Raw genomic sequence first — 15,739 nt, 5'->3', positions numbered from 1 at the left:
GTATTTGGCCTTTTTTATTTTTTTTCTGCAAGGATATTCGAGTATATCCATAGAAAATAAGTGAATTTTTGAGAAATAATTGACATAGACTGACGCGGATCCATGGTTTCGCAGTCTACTGTATTCGTATGAGTTGTTAATATGCCATTGTAATGTGGGCTCCACCCCTCATATTCATGAACCTTCCTTTGTCCACGTCAAACTGGTGGGTCCGCCGCATTTAGGCATGGTCATGACATATATAGAGCTAGTTCCCAAAATTGGTCATAATACAAATATTAAGAGAGCTTTACTTTCTTTATCCCATAAAAGAATTTGGAGGCCATGGTCGGAATAATGGCTAGAAGACCTCTAAGTCACCGGATTTTGACGTGGGACAACCGGAAAACTGATATTTCCGGCGAGCCTGCGATTAATATTTCTGACACAGTTTTTAGTTTTCTCGATGAAGAGGGTCAAGGTTCATCACTAGAAAGTGTTAGTGATGATGTTAATTATTTTGAAGATGAAAATGAGGAGAAAGAAAACTCTGAAAATGTTGAAGACAATCAGTTCTGGGAAACTCAACATCAACTTTTACAAGTAAGTTTCAGCTCCTCTTTCTCTTATTTCCTTTCCCAACCAAAAAAAAAGGTCACAAAAATGCATAATAACGCCTTTGCCTTCTTATCATATTCTTTTTGTTTTTCTTTTTAAGTTATAAATCAGCACTATTTCTTAAGTTCTCAGTTCCTATAAGAATGAATAGAAGGTCTTAAACGGTCTTTTGTTGTTTACTTTTCAAATCAAAATTAAAGAATTTCTTAAAAATTGTAAAACCTTTTGTTCTATAGTGGGAGGGTAGCAGAATTTTCATGACTTCACCTATGGTTTGAGTTGTCGCAAATTTAAAACAGAAAATGGAAAAATAAATAGTTGTAGTGCAATAAAAAAAATTACAAAACGGAAACAATTGAATTAGAAATTTCAAGCTAAGTGTCTATTATCCTTAATTCAGATATCTGAGAATTCCACTTTCTTTCGTTCTTCTATTTTGGAACATATGTATTGTTAACTCAAATTCTATTTTGTTTTTATTTATTTATTTTCAGTCTGTATTATGCCGGCCGACGCCATTAGAGTCACAGCTCAGAAGCATTACTAAAGAAACAATAAAAGAGGGAAAGCACTCAGCAGAAAATGGCTGCTCTAATTGCAGCTGTAAAATGGTCAATAATGGCTGCCACAACTGTCTCATGAAAGAGGTGTGTAGTCGTCTACAAAATACAGGTTTCAATTCTGCAAATTGCAAGTCTAAATGGAGGAGCTCACCAGATATTCCCTCAGGTAATTAACAATATCTTTTAGAATATTTTAAATTGACATAGACGTTTTTGTATGTCATTTGAAAAGATCAAGTAAAAAGACAATGCTTTTTTAAATATATATCGTGACAGCTTTAAATATTATAACAGCTTCATCACCTACTCATCTATGCTACCATTAATATCTATCTATCCAAAAAATCTTCATTTTCTTGATGTTTACTTCGAACAAAGAAAATAATGTTACTATCAATCAAATATCAAATATCAAATATAATACATGAAACCAATATATATATCTCTTTCCAATAAACGTGTAATTGTTTGTTTGTGGCTGGCCTCTAGGCCTAAGTTGGCCTAATTGTATGATAAGACTTTTGAAGTCGGAATTTCCATATCAAACCAATTCATGGTTATTTTTGGAAAAAAGCCATGCACGTGAAGTACAACATGATTTTTATCATAAAACTATTTAAGTTCTACTATTAAAAAGTTTGTGACCAAAGTTCTAGGATATCCTTTTGCCTACAAGGAGCTAGTATAAATCAAATCAGTAACTTTTTTTTTACCTGTGACAAAGATGTTGACTGTTTCCTCTACCATGTCACAGGTGAACACACATTCATAGACGTGGTAGACAATTCCAACCCTAAAAGAGGAGAAGTAAGGGTTATTATTGAATTAAATTTTCGAGCCGAGTTTGAAATAGCGAAAGCAAGCGAAGAGTACAATCGACTGGTGAAATGCCTACCAGAAGTATTTGTTGGAAAAATTGAGAGATTAATGTCACTAATCAAAATTTTGTGCGATGCTGCTAAGAAATGCATGAAGGAGAAGAAAATGCATATGGGGCCATGGCGAAAGCAAAAATACATGCAAGCTAAGTGGCTTAAAACATCTGAACGTGTGACTGCTAAACCTCAATTATCAACTGACGAATACTCAAGCCGATTGCCACGGCCGAAGACATCCATGCTAACTGTTGATTTGTTGGAAAATTTTCCGTATTTACATCGTACTGCTATTGAAGTGGTGTGAAGGTAGAGATATATAGACATTAATTAGTCCTTTGAGCTTATAATAAGCTAATGAACTCGAGTATAGATTATATTTTGTAACAAGTGAAAAGTGGCTGACTGTGTACGATTTTTGAATGAGTTTGACACTAATAAAGAAAAGAGAGGAAAACATCTTATCCCTTAACTGAGGGCTAAATATCACCATTTCAGTTCTAGTTAACAACTTAGCATTCAAGAGGCGTATGAAAAAAGAAAAAAGATAACATGCGGTGAACGTGGATCGAACACGTGACCTTCAGATCTTCAGTCTGACGCTCTCCCAACTGAGCTATCCCCGCATGTGTTTATGAAGACTCATTTACACTTTGTTAAATCCAACACAAGTCAATCATCAATAATTACATAATCCAGTTTCCATCTTTCAGAAACCATTTTTAAGAGCGAGTTGCTTTGCTTGATTAATTTGAACTCCTTAAAATTAGAAGATTACAAGAAAAAGAAATACTATAACATATATGTTCATCTTTATTACTTATCCATGTGAATAACAAAAAAAGTCAATGTCTTAACATTAACGAATCAATAAGATTAAGAAGTTTATGAGACGGAACTTGAGGCAAGAGGCGCAAATACAACTAGGCCCCGTTCACAACATGCTTATATGGCTGCCGGAAATCACATTTGAAGTTCGATTATTTTATTTATTTCAGACTTCGCAGTATAATTCAGAAACTGCATACACACTTTCTAGTATAACATGATATGGGGAGAAATTAAAATATAGCCAGATTTACAAGTGGTCATTAAAAGATAATCAGTTTAAAAAGTAATCGAAATTTAACCACTTTTCATGTAAAGGTAAATCTTAACGAAAACACTGTTCAAAATCAGGAAAAATACTCCAGTGTAATATACTGGAGTTCCAGTATAATATACCGGTCCAGCATAATATACTGGATATTGGAGCACCGATGCTCCAAACTCCAACATATTATATTGGAACTTTCCGCCTGTTGGAGTGCCAGCATAATATGCTGGAAGTTCATATACAGGTGCACCGCTCTCCAGTATATTACACTGTAACTTTCCATGTTGCAGCAAAATAGTGGCTATTTTTCAATGACTTTGCAAACGCTGGCTATTTTTGAGTGATCAGTCCGAAAACTGGCTAGTCTGTGCTATTTTAACCATGATATGTCGTACACCCTCTCTATATATTCTTTCGTTATGTTAGTATAATGGAAAAAATTCAAAAATAGCCAGATTTACAAGTGGTCATTCAAAAATAACCACAATTTCAAAAGTCATCGAAATTTAGCCACTTTTCATGTAAGATAAATCTGGACGAAAACACTATTCAAAATACGGAAAATACTCCAACATAATATACTGGAATTCCAGTATAATATACTGGAACTCTAGTATAATATACTGGAGTTCCAATATACTTTGCCGGAACTATAGTATATTATACTAGAGTTCCAGCAAAGTATACTGGAACTCCAGCATATTATACTGGAGCTAGCAAAGTATACCGGTCCAGCATAATATGCTGGAAGTTCATACACAGGTGCACCGAACTCCAGTATATTATGCTGGACCAGTCTCTGTTGCAGCAAAATACTGGCTATTTTTTAATGACTTGACAAACGCTGACTATTTTTGAATGACCAGTTCGAAAACTGGCTACTCCGTGCTATTTTAACTAGTGTAATTGCATAAGTATTTCAGTTCTTAAATTCGTTGGTCCCATTTCTTGAAATGGGCCACCATTTGAATAAGTCCACATTTATATCAACTCTCAAGCAAGCCCAACAAAGAGAGACCTCCTGAATAATCAAATTGTTAACGTAGATGAGAAATCATATGAATTGAGCAAAGAACTTTCTCATGACTCAAAATCATATTTCGTAGGTAAAATTCCTTATTATAAACATAATTAAAGACTTTCTTCTTAACTCGGAGTTGTTTTATATGATAGAATTGTAGACCACGAGTTAAACTTTATTGAAGAATTTTCAGAAACCAATAGTGTTTAGTAGATATTAACTTTTTATAGCAATCATATATATAATTACTTCCTATAGCTACTATTCAGTTGTTACGGTAGTGTATTCTCTATATTTGCGCTGCTGTATTCATGAATACAGCAGCAAAAAGCGCATAAAATTATGGCAGTCCAGTTGTACGCGCATGTATTCACATGTATTCGCGTCATATATTCATGAATACAATAACGGCAATCACCTTAAAAATATGTATGTCCAGTTGTCTAATAACGAAAATATATATCAATTAGCGTGATATACTCCTAATATAACTCAACAAAATCAATTCTAACATGTCTCATTATCAACCCAATTAATTAGAATGATTTTTCAGTTGTATATACTGTTGTATTTAATTTTTATATTTAGTATGTTTCAATAAATTTTTTTTACTGTTGCATTCATTAGATTCAATCTTTGTATTTACTGTATTCGCTATCTTATATCCAGTGTATTCAAATGTATTAACAGTATTTTAGTTATTCCTAATACATGTTATTACTACTGTATTCAGTATATTTCATTGGTTGTATTCACTGTATTTCTATTTGTATTCACTGTATTTTAAAATTAAATGTATTCACTGTTTATATTCTATTCTATTTTAAAGTTTGTATTCAGAGTATTTCAATATTTATATCATGTATTCATGCATATTGTAATGCACAGGTGTATTCAGTTGTACTAAAAAATACAGATCTTCGAAATACATACATACATGCAAAAAATATATTTATATAAAAGTACAATGTGTTTGAGTGAATTTGTGGCGTTTTTCGGCCAAGAAGAGAAGAAAGTTCGTCGGATCCGTACAACAAATTTATGATAAGAGTTCATCACATTGCTCCTTTCCGTTCGAAAAATTCACTCTTTTTTGTTTCCTGCTGCCTTCTACTCTATTCTAATGTCTCGTCAGCCATCAATACTAGGGCATGTATCTTTAGTTGCTCGAAGAGAAAGACTCTTCTTTCTCGTCGGCCATCAATACTAGGGCTTGAGTTGCTCGAAGAGAGAAAGAGAAAGAAGAAAAACTCTAAGAGAGAGATTCTTCTTTCTCGTCGGCCATCAATACTAGGGCTTGAGTTGTTCAAAGAGAGAGAGAAGGAAGAGAGAGAGAAGGGGAAAAAAATCTGAGACAGAATCTTGTGTTAATTGAAAGAAAGAGAGAAGAAAAACATAAATAGCGTATTTCATGCCTCAACGGTACTATATACCGTAAACACCTATTTTGCTATAAAATATAACAGGTAGTTATAGAAAATAATATTTTAAAATAATTTTGGTTTATAATAATAGGGTGTATACCTTTGCCATAGGAGGTAAAATTTCCAACTTTATGAGCATAGTCAATTTGACTTGAAATCTTCAATATTAGAGGAAAACTAGGGAGTGAAGGAGTAAATTTAGTGAGGCACTATATTACCTACCTTTCCCTCATCGTCAAGAATGTTAAAGACACCAAAAAATGAACAAATTTGCAAGACCAAGGTTCTCATTTCACAGTCTCATTGTCATCGACTGATAAAAGAAATAGCGTAAAATAAAAATCATTATTTGTGCACCTTAGACAAGTTCTTTTTTTCTCTTTTTGAATGGGTTAACTTTATTGAGGCATATTGAGCATAGCAGAGAACTAATCCACAACATGAAAGAACGATCCACAAATCATGGATTCTAGCCCTTTAACAGAAGCAGGCTTCAAACTCAAAAAAGATTAGAAAATGGAAATAAAGAAAATAGGCTTTATGCTTTATCCCGCCAAAAACTATATAATTGCACCAGCCGAAATAGAACCCGGGTCTATACCGTGGCAGGGTACTATTCTACCACTAGATCACTGGTGCTTGTTGAATGGTGCAATCCTCTTATTTTATTAGTTTGAAAATCATTTATGAAATGCTCCGACACAGCGAATCAAGATTATTTAATTATTAACATCATCCTATGAGTTTCACATAGGTACATCATCAACATATCTTCTGAAAAATAAAAATGATATGGAACACATTCTCTTGTGGAAAAAAAAGGAAATTGGCTTTCTCTTGGGAGCAGTACCAAGAAAAGTACCCTTGCCAACAGATATATGCACCAGATCACTAGGCACTAGAACACTGGTGCTTCTTGTTGCCATCTTAATTACTCTTATTATATGAAATGTTCCAACCAAGCAAATCAAGAATAAGTATATACATCATACTATGAGTTTCATATATGTACATCATCATTCATCAACATAGCCAGTGGAAATAAAAAAGACAAGGAACAGATTCTCTTATGGGGGAAACTAAAACTAAGAGAACAAATTCTTCCACTGCAACTACTATCAAGGTAATAAAAAAGAAATGAATAATACATGTATATCTCAAAACCAACCCTTTTTCCTTAGCCAACCTATAAATATGTTCATGAAGCAGCACTAACATGTCAACTAATGCTAAGCCCTGGAAGTATTGGAAATGCAGGTACCAAGAGTTCAAGCAGAGAGATGAACAAAAACCAACCATCCTCTTAGCAGCCTGCAGAGATGTAAAAGTCACCTACCATCCACCAAAGAATTTGTCCAAGAAATAGACATAGAAGAAGACAAACCTTCTCTAATTTCTTCAAATGTTGGGTGTGAACCATGGCTCAAACTTAAGGAAAAATTGGACAACATGGTATTAGATCTCAAAGTCTCCAGAAGGTAAACATCCATATCCTCAGCTTCAGATTCATCAGCCTCACTGTTCCTTTCAAAGAATTTCACTACTTGTCTCATGGTTGGCCTACCTTTGGGGTCTAGGCTCGCGCATATCATGCCTAATTGTAATACTCTTAAGGCTTCCTCTTCATTGAAATCTTGACTTGTCCTTAATCGACGATCAAAGGCATTAATCAATTCGCCTAGTCTCATTAGTTCCCACAGCCAATCCAATAGAGGGGGCTTGCCTTCTTCCTCTATAGGCCTCCTTCCACACATCACCTCCAAAACTAAAACTCCATATCCAAACACATCAGTTTGTGTAGAGGCACGGCCAGTCTTGACAAACTCTGGTGCCAAGTAACCAACAGTGCCAACAACTCGAGTCGTGTTAGCCACTTGACCATGATCATGCATTCTGGCTAGACCAAAGTCACCTAGTCTTGCATTCATGTCCTTGTCAAGTAAAACATTGCTAGCCTTAATGTCCCTATGTAACACTTTTGCCTCCCACCCCTCATGTAAGTACAGAACCCCTGATGCGACATCTTTCAAAATCTTAATTCTGTCTTCAAAACTCAACATGTTTGTTGTCTCATCACATTCAAACAGCCTTTTATCCAAGCTCCCATTTTCCATATAATCATAAACCAAAATCAGGCTACGTCGGTCTTTCTTGCACCAGCCTCTTAATGACACCAAATTTCTGTGCTTTAGCCTACCAAGACTTGAAATCTCAGCCAAGAATTGCCTTGCCCCTTCACTGCTTTCATGAGAAATGCGCTTTACTGCAACCTCTGAACTCCCAGACAAAACCCCTTTATATACCTTCCCATTACCTCCAATTCCAATCACATTTTCATCAGCAAAACCCTTTGTTGCAGCATCAATTTCTTGATAACTAATCCTATGTGGCCAATATTCCAATTCCCAATCTTCCATTTCCTCTCTTTCTCTTTTCATTCTCCTATTTCTCTTTATGAGAAACAATGAAACTACAACAGTGACCACAACAAGAAACAACAGTGACACTGTAATACCTGCAATGAATCCCTTCGATCGATAAACTGGATCTTTAGGCAGCTCAAATGAAGGCAACCCCTGTGTGATCAAAGCATCACTTATCGAAAAATTCGAGTTACTAAAACTCCAAGCTAAAATCTTGTGACCTTGAGCAAGATCTCCAGTGGAAGCAGTGAACCCCACATACATCTCTTCCTTAAAAACCTGAGAAAGATTGAGGGGAAAATCCAACAAAGGTTGCTTAGGCCTTTTCATACCAACTGGTGCCATAGTCACATTAATCTGAAAATCTGCATAGTCAATCCAAACTTGGTAATTTCTTCCATTATTCAACTTTAAAGTCTCGAAAGACTCTTCATTTAAACTACCATCATCACTAAACTTATTGTACTTATCAGGCCAATAGCCAGCTTCATGAGCAAACACTGATGCAAGAGAATTAACATCAATTCCAACATGGTTGTCATTTATGTCATTGAATTCTTGATTCTTGAAAACATCAAACTCAACCCCAAAAACATGATTATCAGGATTCCCATTATTTGTGAAGTTCAAAAAACCTAAATTTTGTGAAGAAGTAGTACCATCAATACCTGTTTGTGGAACAAACAAGAAAACTATGCCATGTCCTGGTAGCCTGTCCTTAAAAGGAGCCATTGCAAAAATGAAAGATGTTGAAAAGGGAAGAACTTGGGCTGAATTTGGTGCTTTTGTGACAATCTTTGAAGGGTGTAGAGCTCTACCAATTGAGAAAGTTGAGTCCTTTGTAAGAGTAAGTATTCCAGATTCAATTGTAGCATTCCCAAACAGTGATATATCTGATGGTTTAAAGCCATTAAACACAAAATCTATAGCTGAAACTGATTGAAAACAACTAAATATGGTTATCAGCAGGTAGCGAATTAGAGTTTTTAGGTGTTGGTTCATTCTAACAAAGAAGCACAGCTAACTCTAATGAAGAAAGAAGTAAGAGAAGCAGATTTTTACAGAGAAAAAGGGGGAATATCATTCTAGTCACCAGGTAAATTTGACAAAAAACACTTGGTCAAAGGTTTTTCAGGAGGGTAATCAACTTTTAATGATCTGTGTCTGAAAGTCAAGGAACTAGGAAAGTTTCCCACGTATTAATGTTAACAAAATTGCTGCCAATGTGAAGATAAAGAGGAAAGCAAAATAAGGAGGGGAGAAAGGAGACTGCCGGCTGCCAGCTTGAATCTAAACAGAAAGTTTGACTCATTCTTTAGAGGAAAAAGAAATTCATTTTTCTTGCACAATTTTGATTTTTATGTCGATGAGTTTTTGTTTATGTGTTGATGAAATCACAGTATTTATAACAGCCTCTCCTAGAAATGCAGGGTAAGACCGCGTACAATAGGTTCTTATGGTCCGATCCTTCGCCGGACCTCGCGCATATTGAGAAGAGCTTAGTGCATCGGGCTACCCTTAATTTATTTTTATATAATCAAAATATTTATAAGTTAATTAACAATAAATTTTATTTAACAAGTATTAATTGATAATTTAGAAATAGTAAGTAATATCTTTAGAATCAATAGTAAGTAATACTATGTTATAATTGATTAAATTATATTTATAATATATAATTTTTTGACAATGTTAACTAGTATATAAGTGAAATCCTTGATGTAAACTGGTTAGAGTTGCATAACGTGTGTGCAATAATTTAAGGGAAAAGAAAGACAAGGATGCGAAGGTTATATTATCCTATCAATTTGATACATCTGAAGTTCAACGATAGACTTATTTAATTTTCTTTGTCGGCTTCACAATTGTATATTCAAAGATTATACAATCTGAAAAATACAAACTAATAATTGACGTTAAGGCTCAATGATTTAAGGACTAAACGTTAATGTCAACTGGTTAAGAATTATTGCAACTATGTTATACTTCTTTAGAATTGTTACAAAACTTAGCTCAAAGTAATAATATAAAACAAAAAGATAGACAACAATGTACAGAAAAAGAGAGGAGAGAATCTTATTTCTTCTATGTATTCAAGTGTGTACAATGTGATGCCCAAACCCTCTATTTATAGGATGATATAGGTAATACAAAGGGACTCCATAAACATAGTATTAACTATTGAGAACATGGGGGAAGATCATGGAGGTGTGAGAGTTACATCCATAATGGTAAGAAGTAGTGGGAGGTTAATGGAGAAGAGTAGTGGGTGTTACTCCCTTAGGAGTTATGGACATCCACCATAATCAAGTATTTCATAACACTCCCCCTTGGATGTCCAAAGATAATGTGCCTCGTTAAAACCTTATTATTTGGGCCAACAATCTCACAAATGCCATATTACGAGTTGACAATAAGCACACATGTGACCATCTTGTAGATGCGTCTATCAAGACCATAAAATACTTGAATGGTCCACATGGAGGGTGTATAGGCCCGCATATATCACCCTGTATACGTTCCAGAAATGCAGGGGATTCAATCCCATCTTTAGCTGCTGATGGTTTAATAACCAATTTTCCTTGAGAACAAGCAGCACAAGAGAATTCCTTAAACTGAAGAATCTTCTTATTCTTCAATGTGTGCCCATTTGAATTCTCTATTATTCTGCGCATCATGTTAGAACCGGGAGGGCCCAACCGGTCATGCCAAATGATAAAATCGTTAGAAGTAGTAAACCTTTTGTTTAGTATGGCATGTGATTCAACCACACCAATATTTGTGTGGTACAACCCAGAAGAAAATGCGGGTAATTTTTCGTGCACACATTTTTTCCCCGCTTTTATTGTAGTAATATAAAGGTATTCAACCTTTCCTTCGTTAGAGGTCTCAACATGGTAGCCATTTTGGCAAATAGCTTTGAAACTCAACAAGTTTCTTTGAGACTTACTACAATACAATGCATCATTAATAGTTAATATCGTTCCTCCAGGTAGTAATAAGGCCGCTCTTCCAGAGCCCTCAATTAACTTTGTACTACCAGATATTGTATTAACATAAGCCTTTTTCATAACCAAATAAGAGAAAAAATTCTTTTCTCTTAATATTGTGTGAGTTGTAGCACTATCCAAAAGGCATAAATCTTCATTACTCATTTTGGATCCAATTGAAGACTGGGGAATTTTATATTCTGAACAACGAAAAAAGCTCAACTTCGTGCTGATAACGTGTTACAAAACTTAGCTCAAAGTAATAATATAAAACAAAAAGATAGACAACAACGTAGAGAGAAAGAGAGGAGAGAATCTTATTTCTTCTATGTATTCAAGTGTGTACAATGTGATGCCCAAACCCTCTATTTGTAGGATGACATAGGTAATACAAAGGGACTCCATAAACATGATATTAACTATTGAGAACATGGGGGAAGATCATGGAGGTGTGGGAGTTACATCCATAATGGTAAGAAGTAGTGGGAGGTTAATGGAGAAGAGTAGTGGGTGTTACTCCCTTAGGAGTTATGGACATCCACCATAATCAAGTATTTCATAACAAGAATTTATTAATTCGAATATTTGACAATTCGGGTATGTAGATAGTCATTAATGGAGTAATATGTTGACACAAATTTAGCCAAAGACAAAAATGGATTATCGACGAAGAAAGGATGACAACAACAACAACAATAACAATATATCCAGTAAAATTTCACTAGTAGGGTCTGGGGAGGGTAGGATGTACGCAGACCTAATTACCCCTACCCCGGAAGGGTAGAGAGACTGTTTCTGGGAGACCGACGAAGAAAGGATGAAGAAAAAAAATGCGTGGGACAATAATTAATGCATATATTTGGAGCAAATATTTGACATACGTGAAAACTCTGTTTTAAGAGGCAGAATTGGGACTCGCTCGGGGCTCGCCCCGGGGCAGAGCTCTCGTAAAACGCCCCAGGGCTTATGTATGGGACTTAGTTCCGTGAGACTTACGCCTTGGCCATCGGGGCTTACGCCCCAGGCACGCCCAACGCCCAGCGTACTGGGGTCGCATTATAGAACTTTACGCAATTATATGTAACTAACCTTGTAATCCTAAAAATTTCTTAATAAATCGTTGATTATTCAAAATTACTTTTTTCTTAATCATAAATCATTAAGTTGTGAGTATTTTATGTCATAATTAAAATAAAAATTATTGCACGTTATCCATTAAGACTGCTATGATAGTTGATTTTAAATAAATTTTTCTTTTAAAAAGTATTTCTTTATTAACTTTTGTTATGTCTTTGCTATATAATAGTCCATAATTATTTTTATAATTATTTTTTTTCACGTTTACGAGATACAATGCTTATTAATTTAATAGCTCAGTATTAGCTAGTGATTATTTACAAATAATTAGTTATCATGGTATTGTATGGTGAATTATGTTGTCACATTATTAACTTGTTGAAACTTAAAAATAAATGATGCTAGAGAATCATATTTAAATTGTGAATTATGTTTTTATATAAATTCTCTTTCAAATAGAAAGCATATTAAATAAAAGGAGTATTTTAAGAAAAATATCAAATTATAATATCGAAATTCTTTCAAGATTTATTACTCCTTCAGAGATACATATAAGATTTCGTATCGAATACATTACTTTTGATGTTTGAGTTGTAATAGCGTTGCAGCTAATTTGCATATTATGATATATGTCATACTTTTCATATTATTCATAGTTGAATTTATAATTTATAAATATTTTAAATAGATTATTTGTTATAATTTTGTGAGTTTAATGTAATTTTTATAATTATTTTATTTTATACTATCTTAAAATTAGTAAAATTTAAAGATCTGTGAGACTTACGCCCCATATCTCAAGGTTTACGCCTCACCTCGTCAGAGGTAAAACGCAATCGCCTCACGCCCCCGCCTTCTAAAACAATGCGTGAATGTGCGTCATTGCTTATTCGTACGAAATTGTACAACCAAATAGGCTAATACGATAAGCTTTTGGAGAAAGCCGATATTTTTCCAATATTTTGAGCTCTCCGGTCAAACTAATAATTAAAAAAAAAAGAAATTAAAAAGAAGATGATGCTTTAAAATGCCTTTGACCTTGATGAGTGTCATTGAAATTTCTAGCCTTTGGCATTTGATAGTGATATCAAATGGTACACACATATTACCGAGATTTGTGGTGGGATGAATAAGATTCTTCTATTCTTAATTAGAGATTTTGAATCCGAATTCTGAGAATATAAAAAAAATCTTAATAAGGAGCACTTTCTCCTTTAATGAACCTTACACGACACAAAACCAGATTAATCGGGGTTTCAATGTGACTCTAAGATACCGAATGGAAAAAGTAAATGGAAAATGCATGGCCAAGATCTGGGAGAACATTTTCTAGGCGATCATTGTTTCTCTTTCAAAATTCATTAAATGTAGTACTATTTTTATAATTTTCTAAAAGTTGACATTTGAAAAATCTGTGACATAAATGTCTTTTTCCTTCTTTTCATATGCAATTTCTTCCTCCCGCTCCACCCAAATTCTACCGTTGTTCAATATATCCTGCAAAAACTTCTAAGTTAGTAGAGGGGTTCAAATCTCTCGAAAAGAGATCTAGTTTGATGTGTTTATATAGTGGAGTTAGAATATAAGTTACGGGTTCGGCTGAACCCAATTGTCCAAAACTCGATTATTATTTTAGAACCCATTAATTTAAAAGGATAAAATTTTGAACCCATAAATTTCAAATCCTTACTCAGCCTCTAATTAATAATATATATGCAGGTCAAGTGCTTGAAAAGAAGAAATTATGTGAAACCAATGTGAGCGATACTGTGTTAAAACACAAAATCAGGAAAAACAAAATTGTTAGAAGAATTAAAGAAATCTGGAAAATAGTAGAGAATCAGAAATATTCCGAGTCCACAAGTTTCTTGTGTGTCCTTAAGGAATTTTAACCCCCTCACAAGTTGCCAAGGTAATGGATTAAATCCTCCCAGGATAAAACGGAATAAACCTTCCTGCAACAGTGGCAATACAAACTGCAGGATCCCAACGAACTCAAAGAACGGAGCAAAATCACACTTACGAATTGGAGAGAGAGAGACTGCGAATTAGGATGCAGTATATTCAAAAAGAAAGAAGTTCTGGAGTGTTTTTCGTGTGTAGAAAATGGAGCCTTGCCTCAGAATTTATAGGCAATTATCAGAAGAGGTGTCTGGAAAAGGTGCCTTTTCAGAAGAATACGCTGCCTGCCGCGGTTCTACCGCGGTTACGGCAGAACCGCGGTCAGAGAGGCTCTCTGAATCTGCCTGCCGCGGTTCTACCGCGGTTACGGCAGAACCGCGGCCAGAGAGTCCCTCTGAATCTTCAGCAGGGTTCTGGCGTATTTTCAGCAGTGATTTGGCATTTAATTAATTATTAAATAATTAAATAAATTTTGTCCAAAAATAATCTTATCGATCGATCATTTGACAAATCCAAATCCAAATCCAAATCCAAAGCCAAAGCCAAAGCCGAAGCCGAGCCGAGCGAGCGACGACGACGGCGCGAGGGTTCATTCTCTTCAACTCCTTTTAAGAGCTTTAAGAAGTGATTCTATATATAAGCACACAAATGTGATTGTCCCTCACCAATGAGGGACAAAGTGCAAGACAAAAGTTCACTTCTTCAAATTTTTATTTTTCCCTCCATTTTATTTCCCTCCATTTCCAATTCACACTTCTTCTACTTTAAAGCCCAATGGCTTAAAGTCCAACAATCCCCCACATGAATGGGAATGGCTGTATCAAGAAAGATCATAGATGAAAGCTGTGTGATTTGCAAGTAAGGATTAATTGCATCTGGATAAGTAGGTTTCCCTTTGAACTTTCCGTAGTGAACATATGTCGGATATACTCGGTCAATCGGTAGATTTGATATCTTTGAACCGTCGAACTTTAGTGTATACCTAGACAACCATATGTCACACAATCAACCCTTAACCGTCTTTTAGTTCTCATTGTTTTGTTCGTTTCAGCCATGAACACCGCCTGGTCTCATAAGTGCGTAGAGAATTGGCCTTACAGAATTCTCATTGAAGCGGCTTCCACTTCACACTTACATAGGTGATTCCTAAATGTGTAATCCTTTAGATTGACACTATTTGATAACTACCACATCAAACTTAGGTAATCATTAAAGAACATGTAAAGTTCTATCCTTGTTACTGAACATTGTCTTCATCAGGAGAAGGGACCAAAGATTTTACTTTGACAATGTTGAACCGGTCAATCACAACTTTGTTTGAGCTCCTTGAACCTAGATCTCGGAACATCCAAAATTCTAGGTAGAGTTACCGCCATGTTGACTTGTCCTCGGCCATAGTCCCATTCCCTTAGATGATTTCTCAACTCCCTCTCTAGTTAAGCCTATAGTAAGCGGATCCGCCACATTATCCTTTGATCTTACATAATCAATAGTGATAATTCCACTAGAAAGTAGTTGTCTAACGGTGTTATGTCTTCGTCGTATATGACGAGACTTTCCGTTATACATAACGCTCCCTGCCCGTCCTACTGCAGCCTCGCTATCGCAATGTATGCAAATAGGAGCCAAAGGTTTTGGCCAGAACGGAATGTCTTCTAAGAAATTTCGAAGCCATTCAGCTTCTTCACCGGCTTTATCCAAAGCTATAAACTCTGATTCCATTGTAGAGCGAGCGATGCACGTTTGTTTGGAAGACTTCCAAGATACTGCT

The 15,739-nt window shown here is 35.1% G+C and overlaps 2 protein-coding genes and 1 non-coding gene across 3 annotated transcripts; 1 reads left to right on the top strand and 2 right to left on the bottom strand.

The window, feature by feature from the left end:
• Window positions 1-274: 274 nt before the first annotated feature.
• Window positions 275-2,507, top strand: LOC109214945. The gene is made up of 3 exons (XM_019378925.1): window positions 275-582; window positions 1,092-1,326; window positions 1,915-2,507. Exons 1-3 carry the CDS (start codon window positions 325-327, stop codon window positions 2,340-2,342), a joined length of 921 nt encoding a protein of 306 aa, XP_019234470.1. The 5' UTR covers window positions 275-324; the 3' UTR covers window positions 2,343-2,507.
• An 81-nt stretch (window positions 2,508-2,588) lies between these two features.
• On the bottom strand, window positions 2,589-2,661 carry TRNAF-GAA. The gene has a single exon. It is a non-coding gene; the product is annotated as a tRNA-Phe (tRNA).
• A 3,877-nt stretch (window positions 2,662-6,538) lies between these two features.
• On the bottom strand, window positions 6,539-9,375 carry LOC109214943 (L-type lectin-domain containing receptor kinase VII.1). Its single transcript, XM_019378922.1, has 2 exons — window positions 6,961-9,375; window positions 6,539-6,887 (listed from the first exon to the last, which is right to left on the bottom strand). The coding sequence occupies exons 1-2, from the start codon at window positions 8,999-9,001 to the stop codon at window positions 6,880-6,882; spliced, it is 2,049 nt and encodes a 682-aa protein (XP_019234467.1). The 5' UTR covers window positions 9,002-9,375; the 3' UTR covers window positions 6,539-6,879.
• Between the last annotated feature and the right edge of the window lie 6,364 nt (window positions 9,376-15,739).

The sequence above is a fragment of the Nicotiana attenuata genome, unplaced genomic scaffold (genome assembly GCF_001879085.1).
Source record: "Nicotiana attenuata strain UT unplaced genomic scaffold, NIATTr2, whole genome shotgun sequence".
Taxonomy (NCBI): domain Eukaryota; kingdom Viridiplantae; phylum Streptophyta; class Magnoliopsida; order Solanales; family Solanaceae; genus Nicotiana; species Nicotiana attenuata.
Note: the sequence above shows the minus strand (reverse complement) of the source record. Positions and strands in the feature narration are given on the sequence as shown.

Excerpts from the sequence above, each read along its gene's own strand:
- LOC109214945 (XM_019378925.1), top strand. The coding sequence starts at position 325 with ATGGTCGGAATAATGGCTAGAAGACCTCTAAGTCACCGGATTTTGACG. Across the intron at positions 583-1,091 it reads CTCAACATCAACTTTTACAA|TCTGTATTATGCCGGCCGAC; the intron begins GTAAGTTTCAGC and ends ATTTATTTTCAG. Across the intron at positions 1,327-1,914 it reads CTCACCAGATATTCCCTCAG|GTGAACACACATTCATAGAC; the intron begins GTAATTAACAAT and ends ACCATGTCACAG.
- LOC109214943 (XM_019378922.1), bottom strand. The coding sequence starts at position 9,001 with ATGAACCAACACCTAAAAACTCTAATTCGCTACCTGCTGATAACCATA.